At 34.1% G+C, this 21,480-nt stretch overlaps 1 protein-coding gene across 13 annotated transcripts in view; it reads right to left on the bottom strand.

The window, feature by feature from the left end:
• Positions 1-21,480, bottom strand: part of SENP6 (SUMO specific peptidase 6) — a 121,159-nt gene that overhangs the window by 42,779 nt on the left and 56,900 nt on the right. For all 13 annotated transcript variants that reach the window (XM_064288131.1, XM_064288181.1, XM_064288145.1 and 10 more), the window contains 4 exons: positions 15,790-15,935; positions 9,882-10,269; positions 4,754-4,986; positions 2,529-2,699 (listed from right to left, as the gene is read on the bottom strand). In XM_064288131.1, the coding sequence (XP_064144201.1) occupies positions 2,529-2,699; positions 4,754-4,986; positions 9,882-10,269; positions 15,790-15,935 (938 nt within the window). The remainder of the gene's footprint in view (positions 1-2,528; positions 2,700-4,753; positions 4,987-9,881; positions 10,270-15,789; positions 15,936-21,480) is intronic.

The raw sequence follows: 21,480 nt of genomic DNA, 5'->3' as shown, positions 1-21,480 counted from the left end.
CAGTCTGGTCTTTTTGCGAGAATTTGGGGTCTGCATCCCACTGCTCTCCTGCTACCTTGGGGGTTCTCTGTTGTGTTCCCTGTCAGGGCAGTCATTGGTTATATCCGGACACCATCTAGTTCTTCTGGTCTCAGGCTGATGTACTCTCTAGTTTATGTGGCCCCTTCTGTCTCTTGGACTCATAATTACCCTGTCTTTGGCGTTCTTCATTCTCCTTTGCTCCAGGTGGGTTGAGATCAACTGATGCATCTTAGATGGCCACTTGCTAGCGTTTAAGACCCCAGATGCCACTCTCCGAAGTGGGATGCAGAATGTTTTAATAGATTTTATTATACCAATTGACTCAGATGTCCCCTGAAACCACGGTCCCCAAACCCCCGCCCCTGCTACACTGTTCTCCAAAGCATTCAGTTTATTCAGGGAACTTCTTTGCTTTTGGTTTAGTCCAGTTGTCCTGACCTCTCCTGTACTGTGTGTTGTCTTTCCCTTCACCTAAAATAGTTCTTACCTACTATCGAATTAGTGAAAACCCCTCTCCCTCCCTCCTTCCCTCTTCCTCCTCTTATAACCATCAAAGAATACTCTCTTCTCTGTTTAAACTATTTCTCGAGTTCTTATAATAGTGGTCTTATACAATATTTGCCCCTTTGCAGCTGACTAATTTCACTTAGCATAATGCCTTACAGATTCCTCCATGTTATGAAATGTTTCACGGATTCATCATTGTTCTTTATCAATGCATAATATTCCATTGTGTGAATATACCATAATTTATTTATCCATTCAACCGTCGGTGGGCACCTTGGCTGCTTCCAACTTTTTGCTATTGTAAACAGCGCTGCAATGAACATGGGTGTGCATGTATCTGTTCGTGTAAAGGCTCTTATTTGTCTAGGATTCTAATGTCATTTTTAAATAGATAGTTGAGACTATGTATGCCACTTTTAACTAAATGTCTTAATCACCAACAAAACCTTAATTATTATGTTGAAGAGTTCTGAATATCAGTGCTTATGTGGGGAAAAGTCATAAAGCCTACAGGGTATGCCTGGAAATTTTTGATGTACAAAGTGACATTTTGTTAACTGACAGAAATCAGGAAAGATAATTTGTACTATGAAGGCTTGTGACAAACAAAGTTTCGTAAGTCCCAGAAAAACTTGACAAGTTCACTACAATGTCATATGGCACTATTGGGTAGACAGTTTATATATATAATTTGCTTTAAATTTCCGGAGTACTTCTGAAACTTTCTAGTTTTTAAGTTGTTAAGAAGCTGAACAAAATGCAGCTTTCCACAGAACCTTCCACTGTTAAGAAATCAGGTCCGCACGTCATTCGTTCCTATAAAATAAACTGTGGAGATTTTTTCCCCCCTTTTGATCATATTTTGTTCTAAAACCATCAAAGTTTATCGGGAAAAAAACGAAACATCCCTATTATTTACCATAATTTAAATAATAATAAAACTACCTTTTAATTTTTCTGCTATTATAGTTTTCTTAAAGATACAGCTTTATGTATAAATGGTAATACTGGGAGATTCAGTATAGTACTTTTTTTTTTAATTTACCTTTTAACTTTTCTGCTATTACATGTTTTCTTAAAGATATAGCTTTACGTATAAATGGTAATGCCGAGAGATTCTGTATAGTACTTTAGGAAAATTAACCTACCAAAATATATAGTACCCTAGAAAAAAGAAAAATGATGACTATGAAGGCTAGTTAAGGAAATAACATTAAAATTTCAAATCGAAAATAAACACTTGGATTGGTGGCAGTAGGAATAGTAAGTAGAAAGGCATGAAAGGTTTAGAAAAAAGGGACTACAATGAGTTAAAGTCCTTTTGGGATCTTAGACACTGAACTAGTCCAAAAGCAAAATGCCTCCTGGGTAGTCATTTTAGTCCAATACTACCCATTGCTGTCGAGTTGATCCCGACTCATAGCAACCCTACAGGGCAGAGTAGAACCGCCCCATAGTTTCCAAGAGGGGCCTGGTGGATCTGATCTACCGACCTTTCGGTTATCAGCTGTAGCACTTAACCACTTTAGTCCGATAGTCTATTTCTGAGTCACTATGAGTCAGAATCAACTCGAAGGCAGTGGGTTTGGTTTTTGGAGTCTCACTGCTGCAATAAATTTTTCTGCAGATCCCAGTGTTTCTGGATTCTTCTTTTTCTCACCACGATGCTTAAAAATACTTATTCATGCACTGAGCTAGGATGAGAATAAAACAGTAACATAATGGAGGGTTTCATAATTCAGTGATATTATCTCCTATGACGACTATGTCACTACTGTGATCAATACATTATGATAAATTTTTATACACTGATTTTTAATGGTGAGAAGCTCTTACTCATATTTGTCTATATACTCTTAAAGCAATCTGAAATCCTGAAACAATTTTAATAATCTATTAAACATTTTCACTTATAAATTTTTAAATAGTACATACTAGCCTTTGCAAAGGAACTTTGAATCTTATAATTGGTATTGTGAAGAGCTTAAGAATATACTTACAATTACAGGCTCTATTAACAGCCGGAAGAGCGTTCCTACTCGTATGCTTCGACAGTTTAAGATGACACTATCAAAGGAACATTGGCAGCTTAAGGACACAGGATCAATTAAAGTTTCTTGAGAAACCACTTTACGTCGTTTTAGAGGTGTGTTGATAATAGAATTACCAAACTGAAAAGGAAAATTTCCACTTAAGTTAATAAAATAAGGCTGCAAACTATGTACACATATACAAAGACCCAATATAAGAAATGTAATTATTGCTTGATTGGTTTTCCTTCAACAGTGTTAAAGTAAAAACTTGGTTTTATATAATAGTAAATCTATGAGCATTTTTGCAATTAAGTTCTGATATGTATCCAGAATGACTGCCAAACTGCCCAAAGGAAAATTATACTGATTTATGCACTCGATGTTCCATTTCTCTAAACACTGACCATGATGACGCACTACAACGCTTTTTACATTTTTGACAGCGTGTCAGTTAAAAAAGATATAATTTTAATCTAATCTTTACTTCTTTAATTACCACCTTTGGTGAACTTTATTCATTTCCTGTACCTATTTTTCTATGGTTTGATTTTACTTCATCATTTTTAAGAAATTAAAAATATATAATCAACTTGGTCACAGAGTTCCTTATTTCCCCCATTTGCATTTACCTATCAAATTTTAAGTAATTTGATACATGTTCTACACTTTTTATTTAGTCAAATACATGCATCTCTTCTTTTATTATTTTTGCTTGTGTTTTTGTGCTTGGAAAGGCACTACCCTGGGATTATATAAAAATATTAATGCATCATTTTTTATTTTATCCTTCTTGTTGCTTGTTTTGTTTTTCATTTCTGAAGATGCCCTCTTAACAACCAAGTATGTGTATTTCCATGTTTTTAATCTGTACTCCCAAAACCCTGAAATACATACACACATAAATACATACAAAATTTTTAACAGGTTTTCCAAGGTTTCTACTTAAAAAATATTATTTATATAAAAATAATATACACCCTATTTTTACATGTTAGTATTCCCATTCAACAGTACCTTAAAAAAATTCTACAAGTCCTCCGGTATAGTAATAATTTTTATTTCCAATGGCTGCATAATAGTCCACGGTATGGATGAAACCCACTGCCGTCAAGTCGATTCCGACTCATAGTAACCCTACAGGACAGAGTAGAACTGCCCCATAGTTTCCAAGGAGCGCCTGGTGGATTCAAACTGTCGACCTTTTGGTTAGCAGCCGTAGCACTTAACCACTACGCCACCAGCGTTTCCATATGACGTGGATATAACACAATTTATCTAGCCATTTCCGTATGAATGGGCAATCAATTTATTTGCACTTGTTTGACAATAATCATGTTTGCACATATAGCCTTATATACCGGTGTATTTTTTCCCTTTGAGATGAAGTCTAAAGAATGACTTGTTTGATCAAATGGTATACATTAAAAATAATGTTGATAGATGTATGAGTCGGAATCGACTTGAGGGCACTGGGTTTGGTTTTTGGTTTTGGTTCAGACGTAATCTTTTCCATCAGCAAAATAAGAAAGTACGTCTCCTCTTGGATTCTTGCCAGCAGCATTCTTGTATTAATTTTGCAGTCTAACTGTAAATCTTATAAAATTTTCCAAGTATATAAATTTATTTCATTGTTTCTTTAATTTGCACTTTCTTACTAATTTGTATTTTGTTTCTTTTGGTTGTTTCCTATCTGGATTTTCTCCTTGTCTATTCCTATTTTTTGTTCATTTTCTTTTTTTCAACTTTTAAGAGTTCTTAGTCTATTATAAATATTAATTATAAGTCATCTGCATGTTACAAATATTTGTCTCTAGTGTTACTGTCTACTAACAATTTGTTAGTGCTTCTCTTATGAACATTTTGAAATTTATATAAACCAAGGCATAGTAAAATATATTAATAGTGAAATATGTCCAAGTTTCTAGTCTTGTTAAAATGACTTCTCCCTATTCCCTAGATAACACAAGTCTACGTCTTACTGTAAGATTGTTACTGTTTCTTCTTGTTGAATTGCTTTAAGCTTTTTATTTATTTGACATTTACTTTTATATACTGTCTAATGACCTTCCACTTAATAAATAATCTATCTTTTTCTCCTACTGATATGATTAAATTGCTCAAAAAAAAAAAAAAAAATTTACATCTCAAAGAGAGATTTAATCTGGGTAAATGTTATTAAACATGAAAGGTACCTGGTCTTTCATTCTTGCTTTTCTTGGCAATGTAACTGTGTTTAACTCTGAATCTGCTGGAATGCTTCTTAGTTCATGTTCTGCCCTGCAGGTATTTTCATTAAGTGCTGCTTCTACTTTTCCAGTGGATGGTGCTGGAGAAGAACATGCTGAATCAGCAGGTTGAGGAGATATGCTTTCTCTTCTGTTAGTTCTGTCACTATCATCATCATCATCATCACTGGACAAAATGACTATAAAGAAAATGGTAAATGCTTCAGGAGGCATTCCATTTCTGTCAAATTAAAAATGTAAATAAATCACCAAAGTAGGAAATATACCAAATTTGCTTTGGATTTCCTCTAGATCTGATATTAATAAAAAACAAATGAAGATACAATCCACTCTACCGGATGAGAAGTAAAATTTGGAGAGGTAAGAACAACGAAATCGTTAAGACATGGCTTTTTTTTTTTTTTTACAATATACAAATATGAAATTGATTCAATATTCCCCCACCACTCAACCACATAGCAACATACAAGCTATAAAAATTAATAATGGTTATCAGTAGGTCTATTTCAGAGTTCCAAAGTCTAAGTTGTGAAAATAATTTGCATACAAGTTTTCACAGAATGGTATTCATTTTAAATGTGTGTGAAACTCTATGTGACCAGATGATTTTATCTCACAGGAAATCACTGAAGTCAAAATTGGTCTTCAGGAGAACCTGGATCAATGCCTAATGCTCAATATTTTTGAGTAAATGAATGTAGGTAATAAGAGGACATCATGAAGGTAATTTGCTCTTACACCTTATACTCATTGCTAAATCTCGTTAGACCAGTTACCAACTGCCCTTGAGTTGATTCTGACTCACAGCAACCCCACGTATATCAGAGCAGAACTGTGCTCCATATAGTTGTCAACAGCTGATTTTTCAGAAGTATATCGTCTTCTCTTCTGAAGTACCTCCCAGGTGGACTTGAACCTCCAACCTTTCAGTCAAGTGCATTAACTATGTGTACCACTCAGGAACTCTGAACCTTATCACACCCATCTCTAAACCATCATTCCCCAAAGCCACTACACTGCACTCAAATCAGTCTAAACTCCTTACTCTGGTTTATAAAACCAATATAATCTGGCTCCTGCTGACTTTTCCAGCTTTCTCATACTACTCTATTTCTCTGTCTTTATGTTCCAGGCCCACTAGCCATTTATTCTGTTCCTTAAACAACATATCCCAGAGCTTAAAGCGGTGTGTGACACAGAACAAGCATTCAAAAATTATGTATAGAATAATGCATACACTTGTTTCTTTTTTAGTATTCTACATACAAATGCTTAGTTAATACCTACTGAGTAATTTATATGTCTCAGAGGAGCATTTTCCCCAGAAATGCTTAGCTTGTTTTTTTATTTTGCTGTCCGGTCTTAGAAATAAATGCTAATTCTGGATCTTTTTCAGAACTGGTCTTTTATTAAAAGAAAACCTAACAGGTCAGATTAGAAGGTCTAAGCAGAAATACATATATTTGAATGCTGGGAAAAGGCTCTGCCACTTAACTACATAGTTGCCTGTTTCTTCTATGTAAAATTAGGAATAATGATACCTATATTTCACAGAATTACTGCAAGGATTAAATGATTTACGTAAAATGTTTAGCACAGCGTCTGACATACATGCAAGTTTCAAGAAAAAGTTGATGAATGTTTATTGTTTATGAAAATACAGAAATAGGAACTGAAAGGTAAGCCTAGTGTTCTATAATTATTTTTATGGTGTTTCAGGGGCATTTAAAGTTATATATTTACTATATCAAAACTTACTTTAAAGCCCCAATGTTGCAAAAGATAGGCTTGTACTAGGTAGCTTTCATTTTATTAACTTAAAATAAATGAGGGCTATGCTTAACGTCACCAAAATTTCAAACCAATGGGGAGCGAACATGCCAGCATCGTATGGCAGAGTTACAAAGCAGTTCTCACAGTTTCTTTTCTTTTATTCTTATATATCTAGAATCTTGCCTCAGTGTCTGTACTTATATTCCAAATTTATTCCCATAGATACTGGCATATCTTCCTCCTCACTTCATTCTGAGCTCTGTTCAAAGTTATCAGAGGTGCCTACTCTATCACCTAGTTTTCTCTTCTCCTCCAGACATCTGTCAACTGTCACTCTTCATTTCCTGGACCAGTTTCACTTTCTACATGGAAATTATTACTACCTGAGATACTGTACATTTTATTATATGGCTATTCCTACTAAAACATGTTTCATGATCGATAAACTATTTTAATACAAACACAAATTTAACAGTAAATATAATAAGAAAACTGACTTTAAAAATTTTTAATAATCTATTTTAACCCAATGTATAAAAAACATTATCATTTAAACATGTAATCAATATAAAATTATTAGGTATGTTATATTCTTTTTTTTTGTACTAAGGTCTTCAAAATTCTTTATTTTATACTTACAGGACTTCTTAATTCTGACTGGCCACATTTCAAGTGCTCAGAAACTGTGTGGTTAATGGTTTCCATGTAAAATAGACTTTGGAATCAGAAACATCTTTTTAAAAAATCTAACCTTTAATCATATATCTGTATTGAGCAAGTTACTCAATGCCTTTAAGCCTAGGTTGCTTCATTTTCAAAATGGGATATCAGTACCTACATAATATGACTGTGAAAATTAAATTAAAATTTGTTAGCGTATAAACCTTTATCATAAAGAAGGTCACGTAAGCATGGAATAAGTGACATTTTTTATATTACTATGAAATGTTCTTAAACTGGGGTACATCTTTCCAGATAGTTTAATGAAAAATACTTAGCCTATAACTTTCTTTTTCAGTAGGGATGGTAAGTTAATTCATGCTTTATTGGATTTAATGCATAATAGATATGGTCCTAGGTTAAGCTCTGAACAGTAAACTGCTTGAGGGACCTCACAACAACATGAATTTATTTTCATACATCATTATCTTACCTCAAATACAGTACTAATTTTAATTTTTTACATTATAGCCTTACCAACTTCCAGTTCCCCTCATCCTGGAAACTTCTCAGCATCTTAAAGTTTCCTACATAAAGGTGCAGGCACAGTGATAACATCCAGTGACTGCCTAATAAATGAGAATTCTGTATATACCTTTCCATATTAAAACACAAAAATCTCATCACCAGGAAGGATTTAGTTTAACACTACACAGGTATACCCCTATGTAGTATCACAAAATATTTCTCAAATGTCATCAGGCTAAACAGAATTTACGAATATCCTGTTTATCATCTAGTAATTTTAACGTAGTTCTTTTTTTGAAAAGTATGTTAACATGTTGGAATGGGCTGAGGTTTTTTTATTGAACTGAATTAAAACAGAACTTGATCTATACTTACTAGATTTAAAAAAAAACATTTTTTCCATTTACCAGCTTTCAGAGTAATGATCTGAAACAAAGTAATCTCCACAAGTAACCAATGGAGAGCTTTTCTTTTTTTCCTTTTGGAGGTAAGTATATTATTATGAACTAACTGATTTTAATATATTTGGCATTTCAATCCATGGCAGTTATGGTTCTTTTTATGACTCATGTAGTCCTGTTTTTGGCCATTTTTAATTTATTTAATTTTAGCTATGTCCTTTTGACATGTCCATAGCAGTCTTTGACTGTTTCCATGCTTCCTAATATGACTAGAGGCTCTCGCTTTATCTTGCATATTTCATGCTCTAGACCTGGAGTCTGCCTTTCTCTAAAGAGCTCTGGTTATTTTTATTGGGAAAATGGTGTTTAAAAATACAACACGGGAGCTAGGGTTTTCATTTTTACACTCAGTATACTGTGTCTGGGAATATAGCAAGGAAATATCTATTTTATATTTAAGAGAACACAGATAATGAATTCACACTATTATCCCTAATTCAAATGTAAACATAGAGAATTTTTATTTAATTATATATATTTTTTATCACTTTTCTCTAACACTGAAAAACTTGGTTCCTAATGACAATACTTGTATTATCAATATGTATATGTTTAAAAGTAACAATACTAATTATTAATATTACCGAACACATTTAGGGTTTCTTTGTAGTTCTGTTTGGCCTTAAAATATATTCTACTAGGTAGGTATAGCCAAAATATTATTTGAATTTAAACTCATTTGAAATAATTCTGTATGTTCAAACCACCAACTAGATATATAGTAAGATTCACTTATTTTATTCTCTTTTTGGTTTTGTTCTCCTTTTTAAAAATTTAATTTTGTTCTATAATTATTAAATATTTACACGGTTCCAAAGTCAAAACTGTAAAAAGAAGGTATATTCAGAGAAGTCTAGTATCTATTCCTAACACCCTAACACCTACACTCTGTCCTTCCCTCTTTCCGGTAACTTTTTTTTTTTTTTTTAGTTTTTGGCATATCTTTGTGTTTTAAAAAACTGTATTCATTCTCTCACCCTTCATAAATAAAGAGTAGGCATACTATATACTATGTACTACACACCTCACTGTATACACTTAAACATCCTGGAAATCACTGCACACAGTATTAGATCATTTCCCCCTTTTGTAAGTACATATGTTACAGTTTTTTCAATCAGTACTCGATTGTTCCCAATTTTTTGTCATTTATTACAAACAAGGCTGAGTTCCGTACACTCATTCCTATGCATCTGAAGACAGGAATAAGATTTAGGGGAGAAACAAAAAGGGAACTAATCTCTGAATTATTTCTACATGTTACATACTATATTGGGCTATGCTAGGCGCTTTACATGTTGTTTTATTTATTCCCCTCAAAAACACTAGAAGGCAGAAAACTTGTAGATGAGAAAGGTTAAATCAACTTGGCCAAAGTAAGAAAACTGGGCATAACTGGGACTTGACCTAAGACTGGGGCCAAAGTCTGTGTTTTTTCACTATTTAAGATGAACAGAGTAAGAACAAAGTCAGTTATTATTTTCCAACAACATGGACAGGCTTGAACAGATCTACCAAAAATGCTGTATCACTTCACAAGAAGATATCTATTAAAAACTACACTTCTCAAATATGTTCATGCTCACATTAAAAATACATATGAAAAGATACTGAATTGATATCAGAAATACTATAGGGAGTAAAATACTTACTTGGATCATTTAGGTCTGATAGGCTTGTTTTCCTTTCTTTCAAGTTTGTAATTTTGGTTATTTTTGCCCCAGGTAAAATGACTTTCCCATTAGTCTGTAAATAATTCTGTCTACTATCATCACAATTCACAATAATATCAATCGGAACCTTTCCCATACTGTTGCCATAAAACTTTTTGATTGTTAATCCTGTGTTTTGTGACTTCTGTCCTCCAGAATTCTGATGAATTGACGTCCTTAATAATGGTCCAGAGGATTCATTCAAAGTTACACCTTGTCTGCAGTTTCTTTGCAAATCCTTAGAAAAATTAGTACCACAACTTTGGCATTTAGTCTGATTTTCTTTTTCTTTTCCACATTTTGGACAATATTCACGCTGTTCAGATACCTTAAGTTCCAAAAGAAACAAAAGACTTTGGTATTTTATTTCAGCATCAGAGAAACAAGAAAGTCTCAAAATTAAGCCCCCCCTTTCCATCATCACCATGGTTATCCGGAGACACCATGGTTATCCGGAGACCCTGAATAAGTCATTTTACTTGGAATTTAGCATATAAACGCTGGAAGGCATTTTCAAGATGTTCTAGTCTAGCAGTATTCAAATTGAACTATGTGTATGCTTGAGGATACATGACGATTTTCCAAGGTGTACAGGGCATAAATACTCTTAACGGAATCAATATCTAGATCCTCAATTTCCATAATCATTCAAAAAATTGATTCGAGTATGCTTCTGATGTCAAATCATCTTCTGCAGCAATTGTTCTTTTCCCACATTAAAAAAGAAAGCTAAATCTGTCATCCATTTGAAATCGTACAATGGTGTATGATTCTGGAATACAAAAACCTCCAAACTAAATGAAGGAATAATTCTAAATACTGAAAAAAAGGAACTGATTCTGAGGACTAGATAACAAAAATTTTTTCAAGACACTAAATTCTATTTCTTTGAAAAATATTTTAAAGAAGGTCTAATATAGCTTACAGTTAAGAAGTCATTAAAAGTTTTTTTTTTTTTGATGGTAGAGTACCATGTGACTTTTGGCATATAATGTGAAAGGAGTTCAAAGTATGGAGTTATATTACTATAATAAAACTCCATTCTCATGTATTTATTTATGAGAACAAAGCTCTTCAGCACTTATATCTGTAAGAAGTGAAAATATGAACAGATGCTAAATCTTCTGTCAATATATATATATATATTCATGCACATATGAAGTAATTGGAAAAAAGGTCATTGCCTCTAATTAAAACATGTATTCTAATAAATTTGTGTTTATATCAAATAATTACTTATATGTTAATAATATAAAAGCCAGTTGTCATTAAGTCGACTCTAATTCATGAAGACTCCGTGTGTGTCTGAGTAGAACTGTTCTCCAAAGGACTTGCGGTGGCTGATTTTTCAGAAGTAAATCGCCAAGCCTTTCTTCCGAAGAGCCTCTGGGTGGACTCAAACTTCCAACCTTCTAGTTAGTAGCCCATCATGCTGTTTACACAACCCAAGGGCTCCCAACAATAGTTTTGATCAGTAGTGTACTCCTAATTAAATATGATTATTATTTTAAATTTGTTTTTAAGGAGCCCAGGTGGCACAACAGTTAAGCACTCGGCTGCTAACCAGAAGGTTGTTTGTTCAAACCCACCCAGTGGCCCTTTGGGAAAAAGATGTGATCTGCTTCTATAGGATACAAAAAAAAAAAAAAGATTACAGCCTAGAAAATCCTATGAGGCAGTTCTACTGTATCACATGAGGTTGCTATGAATTGGACTTGACGGGAACTAACAACAATGACAATAATTAAAACCCAACCCAGGAGAAAAAGTTTATTGTTAAACACTTTTCAGCCTTTTATCACAGGAAATAAATATCTGTTTTAACAATGAAACATGATAGAATGATCAAGCATAAACAGATGGTTAAGTATCAACTGCTATGGTATTTGGACAGCATTAGATCCATATACGAGGCAAGTGATTAAATAATCCTATTTCAAAATATTTCTTTCACTGTGTCAGATACTACACCCTGTGTGACTACTGAAACTTAAGATAAAAAAGGTTCAATGTCAACTTAAAAATACGTAAGGGAGTATATAGTTGTTTAAAATTCTTTTAGCTCTATGGTGGCAGAAGTCATCAAGGGGTTGTAGGAGGACTGACTGGTTGGTGACAGTTACGTATGATTACAAGAGTATATATATATTTCAAAATTGATGGAACTCAACACTTAAGTTTTATGCATCTTGTTGCATGTAAACCTACACTTGAAAAATATATAGAAAGTATGCAAGCATAAAAGTCTGAAAACCACTGTTCTAACCTTACCTTCTTGTTTAACAGATGAGAAACTGACAAAGAAATTGTTTGCCCAAAGTGACAAAGCCTTTCTATTATACTGTGTTATCTTTCCAAGGTTCTATCCCAGATAACGTGGATTATAAAAAAAGAGCACACCTCTTTCTCTGCCAGTACACTGGAGAATTTAGCTACCTTGTGGAGTGTAAACAAGTTATTTTTCCCTTAACACTTTCAATAGGGCCTTGTGCATTTAGAATGCATACTTAACATATAAACTATGTAAACAACTGATTAGACACAAATATGGGACAGATTATCTCACTCCCCATATTTTAGTCTATTTTCACTATAAGGGAAGGTAATAATGGTATTAAGTAACACAAATGGGTTACTATGTCCCTTGCATCTGAAAGGGAAATCCATAAACAAAATAGTAGTCCCACCTATCTATTATCCTGTGATAAAATATCCAATCCTTTAAGAAAAATACAAGCCCCATTGGTAAGCTGAGTTTTCACGATGAGCAGATATATTTCCACCTCTAGCTTAAAAAGAATACTGTAGAGTACCCAAATAAGTACAAAGATGTTCATTTCTGTGGGAGATGGAGTCCCATTTCCCACAGTGGGAGTACGCTAAATATAAGGAAACTTTGACTTTAAGAATTTTTAGATATGACCAACCTGGGCAATGACTGGTTCCACATTTTACTGTATATAATAAAGATAAACGGGACACATTTAAATAAAAAACACTCTATGGAAGAGCAACAATTTCTGATTATTTCCCTGCAAAAAATTAGTACTGAAGCATATAAAAAGTACATTCCCTATTATTAAAATTCTCTATATTAAAATATAAAAGTAAATACAACCTGAGCTATTAGCATATTCCTCCATCAGCTAAAGGAGCCCCTAGTGGTGTAGTGGTTAAAGTCCTTGACTACTCATTGAAAGGTTGGTGGTTCGAACCCAATAGCTGCTCCATGGGAGAAAGATGTGGCAGTCTGCTTCCATAAAGATTTACAAACCTTGGAAAGAAACCCCATGGGGTAGTTCTACTCTGTCCTATAGAGTTGCTAAGAGTAGGAATCAACTCGACAGCAGTGGGTTTGGTTTTGGTCCATCAGCTAAGAAACATCTGTATTGGAACTGTGTGTCGAACAATTAGAAACAAAATACAGATCAGCTGAACCAAATAAAATATTTAAGTTTTTCATGATAAAAAATTAAGAATCTTATCAACCTAGCAACCTAAAAACTAGTATCTCAACATGGCTCAATTATCTTCTACCTAAGAATTTTTTGTTGAGTATTTCTTTTGGAAAACAAAGACTGATTAAAGCCTCATTTTTCACTTTTGGTCAGTGGAAGGCTTTTACAAAATAAAAACTGCATATGACATACAATCTGCCAGTCTTGAGACATAAATAAGTAAATAACCAACCACACTTAATAGGAATAATACTCTTTGTTGAGGCACGATTTAGACAATGCCATTTTATTAAATATCCTGGGAATATTTAATCTCATTATGTAAAATAAGGCTTGTTTTCTTGTAAGTAGTAAATAGTCTGGGGTTTCACAACTATGAATGAAAAAAACCACCAACCTGGTTGAAGAAAATAAAAAATTACATACAGGCTGGCTACAAGCTATTCTTTATCTCCACCAAGAAGAGAGTAAGAACAATTGACATGGGAGTAAACAGAAGAAGAGGGAATATGTATTTTAAACATTAAAAAAATTCTCAAGCTTTCAGTGAGCATCTGAAGCTTTCAGTCAACATGTCCAGTAGAGAAAAGGCGGTATGTCTGGGAAGGAGGTTTCCTCTTTACTTCTTTATCTGGGCCAACAAGTAGAAAGATGCCAGTATGTCCTTGGCCAAGCTCAGCCTGACATGCCAGAAGACTAGCCACATAAAGGGAAAGTGAACGAATAAGTAAAATAAACTGATGATAATGGCAGTCAGTTTCTCACACCAGAGAGGGGAGTTAAAAAATGCAAAGAAGGAAAGGCTAAGATAAATACTGTGGTACTAGACTAGAATTGGAGTTATTGGTGTGAACTCATGGATTTTAATAAGTGTTAAATATTAAGACATACACACACATATTATTTTCCAGCTCTGCCAACTGAGACAACCTAGAAACAATGAGCACTTAGTAGCAATGAACATAGCTGGTACCCAAGTATCTTCCTTCCATTTAAAGGAGCAATGGCTCCTCAAAGAAACGCACGACTCTAGGGCTAGGACGGGAAAATACAAAGTAAGTGTAGAACAACTTGTACTAAAAAGAAAGAAGTCCTGAAAGAATGATGGAGAAGTGTCAAAAAGAAACAGGAGACAGTTTGAAGAAACTCCCATAAGCCAAGTCTGGGACAACTTGAGCATGAAAATAAATATGATCATTATAGACTAAAATGTTTTGAGTAAAATAAGAATGCTGATATAAATAAATAACTAAACTGGGAATAACGGAAGGCTCTACCTTACAGTAGAAGCCTTATTAATCGATGAGTATAAAAATACCTACTAAGAGAACATCTTGTTACTGGCTATCAAGTTGGCCCCCCAATCATGGCTAATATGACACAGCACGTGCCTCCTGAAATGATGTAATGAGATTATAGCATCATTCTTGAAAAATGTATAAATCATGAAGAAACATAAAATCCAACTTGAGAAATAAGTCTATAAAGTATGTGGCCTATACGCCTTACAAATATCAAGGTTATAAAAGACAAGAGAAGTTTAAGGAACTAATTCTAGATTGAAAAAGACTAAAGATTCATGACAATTAAAGGCAACATATGATCCTGGATTGGAGCCTATACCCATAAAAGACATTACCTTGGTGAAGTCAGAATCGATTTTGTGGGTTAGATGGCAATATGGGATCAAAAGATTTTTTCTTCCTAATTTTGAGAGTTGTACTCCAGTTACAAAAAAAAAAACAACAACCCGTTGCCATCAAGTTGATTCCAACTCATAGCAACCCTACAGGGTTTCCAAGGATTGGCTGGTGGATTCAAACTACCAACCTTTTGGTTGGCAGCCAAGCTCTTAACTGCTGTGACACCAAGGGCTGCTAGAATGTCTTTTTTGTTGTCGTTGTTGTTTTTTAAGGAAACACACACTAAATGGGCATCATACCTGCAACTTATACTCCAATGGTGCAGAGACACACACACACACACACACACAGAGGGGTGGGTGGAGGGCGGAAAAGGAGAGAGGGGAAGGATGATAAAACAAATGTGGAAAACTGGGGAATCTATGAAAAACATATGTATATAGCTTTTCTACTTTTTTAAAAAAACTTTTCTATAAATTTAAAATTTCAAAAAAATTCTGTTTGAGGACAATTATTTAGAGTGTATTTCAGGAAAGCACTAAATTCTTTTCAGGTAAAAAATATGTTCTATGCTTTGGATAGGTAAAGAACAATGGTATGTCTGAAAGCAGAATACTGCCTAAATAATGTCTCTCTAGGTCTCTTCTAGTTCTATGATAAAAAAGCCACCTAGAATGTACTAAGTACTAAAGAAATAATAATAAAAATATTGTCTGACTCGCAATAAAGAGTAATTTTTCTACCTACCTCTAAATGGGTTAAACATTTTTTTGAAGCAGGAGACAGAGGAGACACAGACTGGTAAGTACTACAATGACGTTTCTGTTGCACTTTCCTCTTAATTTCAGGCTCCAATTGTGATTCAGACTCTTCTGATTTCTTCATTATACGCTCTAAAGGGAGGAACGGAAAAAAGAGTACCAAAATTAAATTTTACAAATTCATAATCTTAGCTATATAAAAATGTTGTTTGATATTCTTAAACATTCTGTGGTAAAAATATACATACAAAACATTTGCCAATTCAACATTTTTTACACAATTCAGTGACAGTCATCATGTCATGCAACATTTGTTCCCAAATTATTCTACCATCATTAATGGAAACTCAGCGCCCCCTAAGATAAGACTCCCCACACCCTCGCCTTTAGCAACTACTAATAAATTTTGTTCTCTATGTTGTTAGTTGCTGCGGAGATGGCTCCAACTCACGTGGACCTTATGTATAACAGAACGAAATGTTGCCCAGTCCTGTGCCATCTTTGCAGTTGTTGGTATGTTTGAGTTCATTGTTGTGGCTATGGCGTCAATCCATCTCACTGAGAGTTTCCGTTTTTGCTGACCCTCTACTTTCCCAAAAAGAATGTACTTCCCTAGCAACTGGTTTTTCCTGATATGTCCAAAGTAAGCAAGCTGAAGTCTCACAATCCTCCCTTCTAAGGAACATCCTGGTTGTACTTCTTCTAAGGCTGATTGGTTTGTTCTTCCGGCAGTCCATTGGATATTCAAAATTCTTTGTCAACACCACAATTGGAATGCATCGATTCTTCTTCTGTCTTCCTTTTTTCATTGTCCAGTTCTTACATGCATACGAGGTGAATGAAAAGACCTTGGCTTGGGTCAGGTGCACCACACTCTTTGCAGTGACATCTTTGGTTTTGAAAACTTTAAAGACGTCTTTTGAGGCAGATTTGCCCAATGCAATACGTCACATAATTTCTTGACTGCTGCTTCATGGACACTGTTGATCCAAACAGAATGAAATAGCTGGCAACTTCAGTTTTTCCTCCATTTATCAATACAGTGTTTATCAGTCCAGTTGTGAGAATTTTCGTATTCTTCACATCAGGTATAATCCATTCTGGAGGCTGTGGCCTTTAACCTTCATCAGTAAGTGCTTCAAGTTTTCTTCACTGTCTGCAAGCAATGCTGTGTCACCTACATCTCTCGGGTTAATGAGTTTTCTCTATTCTTAATGCTATGTTCTTCTTCATACGGTCTAGTTTCACATGAAGTTCTAGAATAGTTAAAATTAATCTATGCTGGGAAAAATCAGAAGAATGATTACCGCTGAGGGGGTAAGGGTGGTGACTAAATGAGAAGGGACATGAGAGAACTCATCTGAGGCAATGATACTATCTTTACTATGTCAAAACAGGGGCTTGGGATTGGGTTAGAAAGGTAAATGGCACTTGTCAAAACGTACTGAACTGTATGTACACTTAAGATTTGTGTATTTCACTGTGTACACATTTTATATCAAAAGAAAAAAACTATAAACAAATATTGAAATCCAGTTAATGATACGCTCACTGAAGTATTCAGAAGTGAAGTGTACTGGTAGCTACAAAGTGCTCTTAAAATGTAAGAGCAAAAGTAGGCAGATGAATATGTGATAAAGCAAGTATTATGAAGTGTTAACTGTAGAATTTATGTGGTAGATATATACGTATTTACTGTAAGAGTTCAACTTTTCCGTATGTTTGAAAATTTTCATAATAGAAGTTTGGGGTAGAGAAGCAAGGAAGGTCCTTAACTTTATTTGAGAACTTGGTTCTGTGTTATTACTAATATGTTAAAAAATATATACTTAGAGAGTGACATAACACTGTATTTTAGTTATGAATTTGCTTTTGAATTATTTTTATGGTCTGTCAAAAAAGAAGGACAAACTATAAAGATGGTTAGTTTTCTCCATCATGTAGCTGTCACTATGGCTAATTTTCAACATAAAATAAAACTAAAGTTATGTATAACATTCTCAGTTCCGCCTCCTTAAAAATCACTTTTGGCTCTATAACTTATACTTTTGTTTAGCATAGGCAGTTTAGTAAAAGCTCTTTAAAAAAAAAAAAAATTAGGCAGTTTAGTAAAAGCTCTTTAGCATGACATAAAAAGCATTTTTCAGTCTGGTCACGACCTACCTCTCCAATTTCATCTCTGCCTATCCTCTACCATCTTCTCCAATCAAAAAGGTTATTTATTCAAATTGGTCAGACTTTCAACCCATGGTGCCTTTGCATTCCATTCTCATTAGCCTCAAAGCTTTTTCCCTCTACTTGGTCTGTCAAGCTCTAGTAAGTCAAAACTCAGCTTTCCTTACTTCTTTTTGTGAGGACTTAATTCAACTATTCAGAAAGGGTCAGTGACCACTCTTTTATGATACTGTATTTTGCACTTGTGTTTATCATAGTACCTTCAAACTACACAGCAATGTGTTCACAAGTTTGTAGTCTCTCTACCCTTGAGTTTCCTGAGAATAGACACTATCAGAGAATAGGGGCGCAAGGCAAGCTTGAATAAATAAATTGTATCAACTTTAAGATATATATGTAAACTTTAAAAGTACGTAATATAACCTAGGAAAAAAAGACATTCCAAAAACATGAGCAAAAAATACAGTTGAAATTGATTTATCAAGGAATTCATTAAATATTATATTAAGCATCCCTGAACATTTACACAAATTTATTGGTAAAAAATAAGAGAATGCTGTTATAAAAACAATTTTTAAAATTTATTTCTACAAAACCACAGAAACATGTAACTAAATAAAAATAAACCTAGAAGTACTTTTAGGAAATAAAGGTGAGTATTTTTAGAATTCCACGGTCTGAAAAGCTTTTCTAAACATTACACTAAACAAGTAAATATAACTTTAAAAACAGGTAGATTTGATCACATCAAAATTAAAATGTACTACCTGACAATCCTAAAAAAAAAAAAATCACACAATGAAAAAGTACTCACACATCAGAAAACATAAAGAAGTTGCTGTTTTTTAACTTATAGTAAGCTTTTATAAGTAAGTGATAAATAGGCAAAGGACACAATAAATAAATGGGCAGACACGAATAAAAGAAAAAATTCAGTGGCTACTGAACATATAAGACACCTCACTGGTAATGAAGGAAGTATGGGGGGGAAAATTTTCTTGACCAGATTGGCAAAACCTAAAAGAAGGATACTATTTAACGTTGCTTAAGAGTAGGAGAAAACATGCACATCCAAGTACAGTTTGTTGGGAGATGACAACCTTTATGGAAAGCATTTTGACAGTAATACACTGAAAGTGTTAAAAATGTACATAGCCTTTGTCCTTGCAATTTTATTTCTAGGGGTTTGATCTAAGGAAATAATAGATCAAATATAAAAAATGCACTAGTATAATAATATTTACAATACCAAAACCGTGAAATCAACTTAAATTATGGCACATAAATGACCACAATGCATTCACTAAAAAATGATTAAAGATACTTGGTTATTAACTTGTAAGAAAGTCTATGATAGACAGCTTGTCCATTTTTGGGGGGAGCATTTTACTGTGCATTAGGTGAAAGTTTACACAGTAAATGTTTCTCATTCAATAAATCATACACGAATTGTTCCATGACACTAGTTACAATCCTGCAATGTGTTGGTACTCTCCCCGTTTCAACCCTGGATTCCCCATTTCCATTTGTCCAGTTTCCCTGCCCACTCCTGCCCATTTGATTCTCAAACTTCCTTTGTGTTTTCCATGCTGGCTTTTCCTCTGATATTCTAGTATCTTTTAATGACTACGGAATTAAGATACTATTATAACCTGTTGCTGTCGCATCGACTCCAACTCATAGCAACCCTATAGGACAGAACAGGGTTGAAGTTTTACATTTTATCTATTATTTCCTTAGATCAAACCCCTAGAAATAAATTGCAAGAACAAAGACTATGTACGTTTTTAAGACTTTTAATATATTACCATCAAAATGCTTTCCATAAAGGTTGTCATCTCCCAACAAACTGTACTTGGGTATGCATGTTTTCTCCTACTCTTAAGCAACATTAAATAGCATCATTCTTTTAGGTTTTGCCAATCTGGTCAAGATATAATTTTTTCCCCCATACTTCCTTCATGGAAGTATGCGGTTTCCAAGGAGCAGCTGGTGGATTCAAACTACTGACCTCTTAGTTAACAGCTAAGCTCTTAACCACTGTGCCCCAACAGGGCTCCAGATACTACTATAGCAAAGTCAAAAGCAAGTTACAGAATAGTATACATGGTATGAATGTGTTTTTAAAAACGAGTATTTATGCAAAGAAAGAGTCTAGAAATCTGTATACCAAAATGCTAATAGCTATCTCAATGGCTGAGGGCAAGGGGATATTTTTCGTCTTAAATATGTTAACTTAGTTTTAAATATAAGTTAAACAGGGCTAAATCAGGTGATTAAGTTGCTACACTGGAAAATGTACATTCTGAAACAGCACATAAGATCTATTAATTATTTGAGAACATTATTAAAAAAAGGTGAGGGAACAAAAACGAAGTTTAAGAAACAAAGGGACAGGAGGTAGCAAAAAAAGGGATCTTAATAGTCATGCAGTTGCTGTTATTCTACCTGTTTAGAAAATACAGAAAGAACACCAAACATTAAAAGAAAAAAAAAAGACGTGGTCTGATAAAAAATTATGCTTAATGGCCTGCAAGCTTTAATTTTACACTCAAGAGCTGCGTATCAATGCTAATAAGTGTTGATATACAGCCATAACATCAAAATTCATATTAAATGCCTCTTAAAATCAAGGGGGAAAAATGTAACAATCAAGAAAATTACCTTGGGTTTTAAGAACTATAGAAAGACAAGTGATTCATTTTTAGGAGAAAATTATTCCAGGTGCTATGCCAGTTAACTACTGATCCTAGGGGTTTGAAATCTCAACGCTTTTCAAACTATCTCTAAAGGAAATTCTAAAACGAAACCCAAAATTCATGCAACAATTTTTGCAATATTATTATAGCATTGTCATTCATCCCATACCCTAGTATATAAGCACCTACCTGACACAAAAGCTGACAACAAAGCTTACAGTTACATACACCAATATTGCTCTCTTGAAGTTTACAAATATTATTCATATGAACTATACATACGAATCTAGATCCTGCTCCAAAAAACTAGTTTTCTGAGTCCACAGATGCAAATAACTGAAAAAATAAAGAGAGGGAAAGGCTCTTCTGCACAGAAGAATTCTAATTAAATGTGTAAGAAATGAAGAGAATAGGGAATCATCATCAGACAAACACCACGTAGTAACTGTTGCTAAATTTAGAGGTAAAAGTTTGAGAAGAAACAGGATATTTGCATTATCTCAAAGTATCTCTCCCAAGATCTTTATTTATTTAGTGTACTTTAGGCAAAAGTTTACAAATCAAGTCAGTCTCTCACACAAGAAGTTATACACACCTTGCTATGTACTCCCAGCTGTTCTCCTCCTAATGAGACAGCACACTCCTCCTTTCCACCCTGTATTTCCCATGTCCATTCAACCAACTCCTGTCCCTCTCTTCCTTCTCATCTCGCCACCCAACAGGAGTTGACCACATACTCTCAAGTGTCTACTTGAGCCAAGAAACTTACTCCTCACCAGTACCACTGTCTGTCTATCTTATAG

This window comes from Loxodonta africana, chromosome 1 (assembly GCF_030014295.1).
Source record: "Loxodonta africana isolate mLoxAfr1 chromosome 1, mLoxAfr1.hap2, whole genome shotgun sequence".
Classification (NCBI taxonomy): domain Eukaryota; kingdom Metazoa; phylum Chordata; class Mammalia; order Proboscidea; family Elephantidae; genus Loxodonta; species Loxodonta africana.
This window is presented reverse-complemented; position numbering and strand designations above follow the sequence as displayed.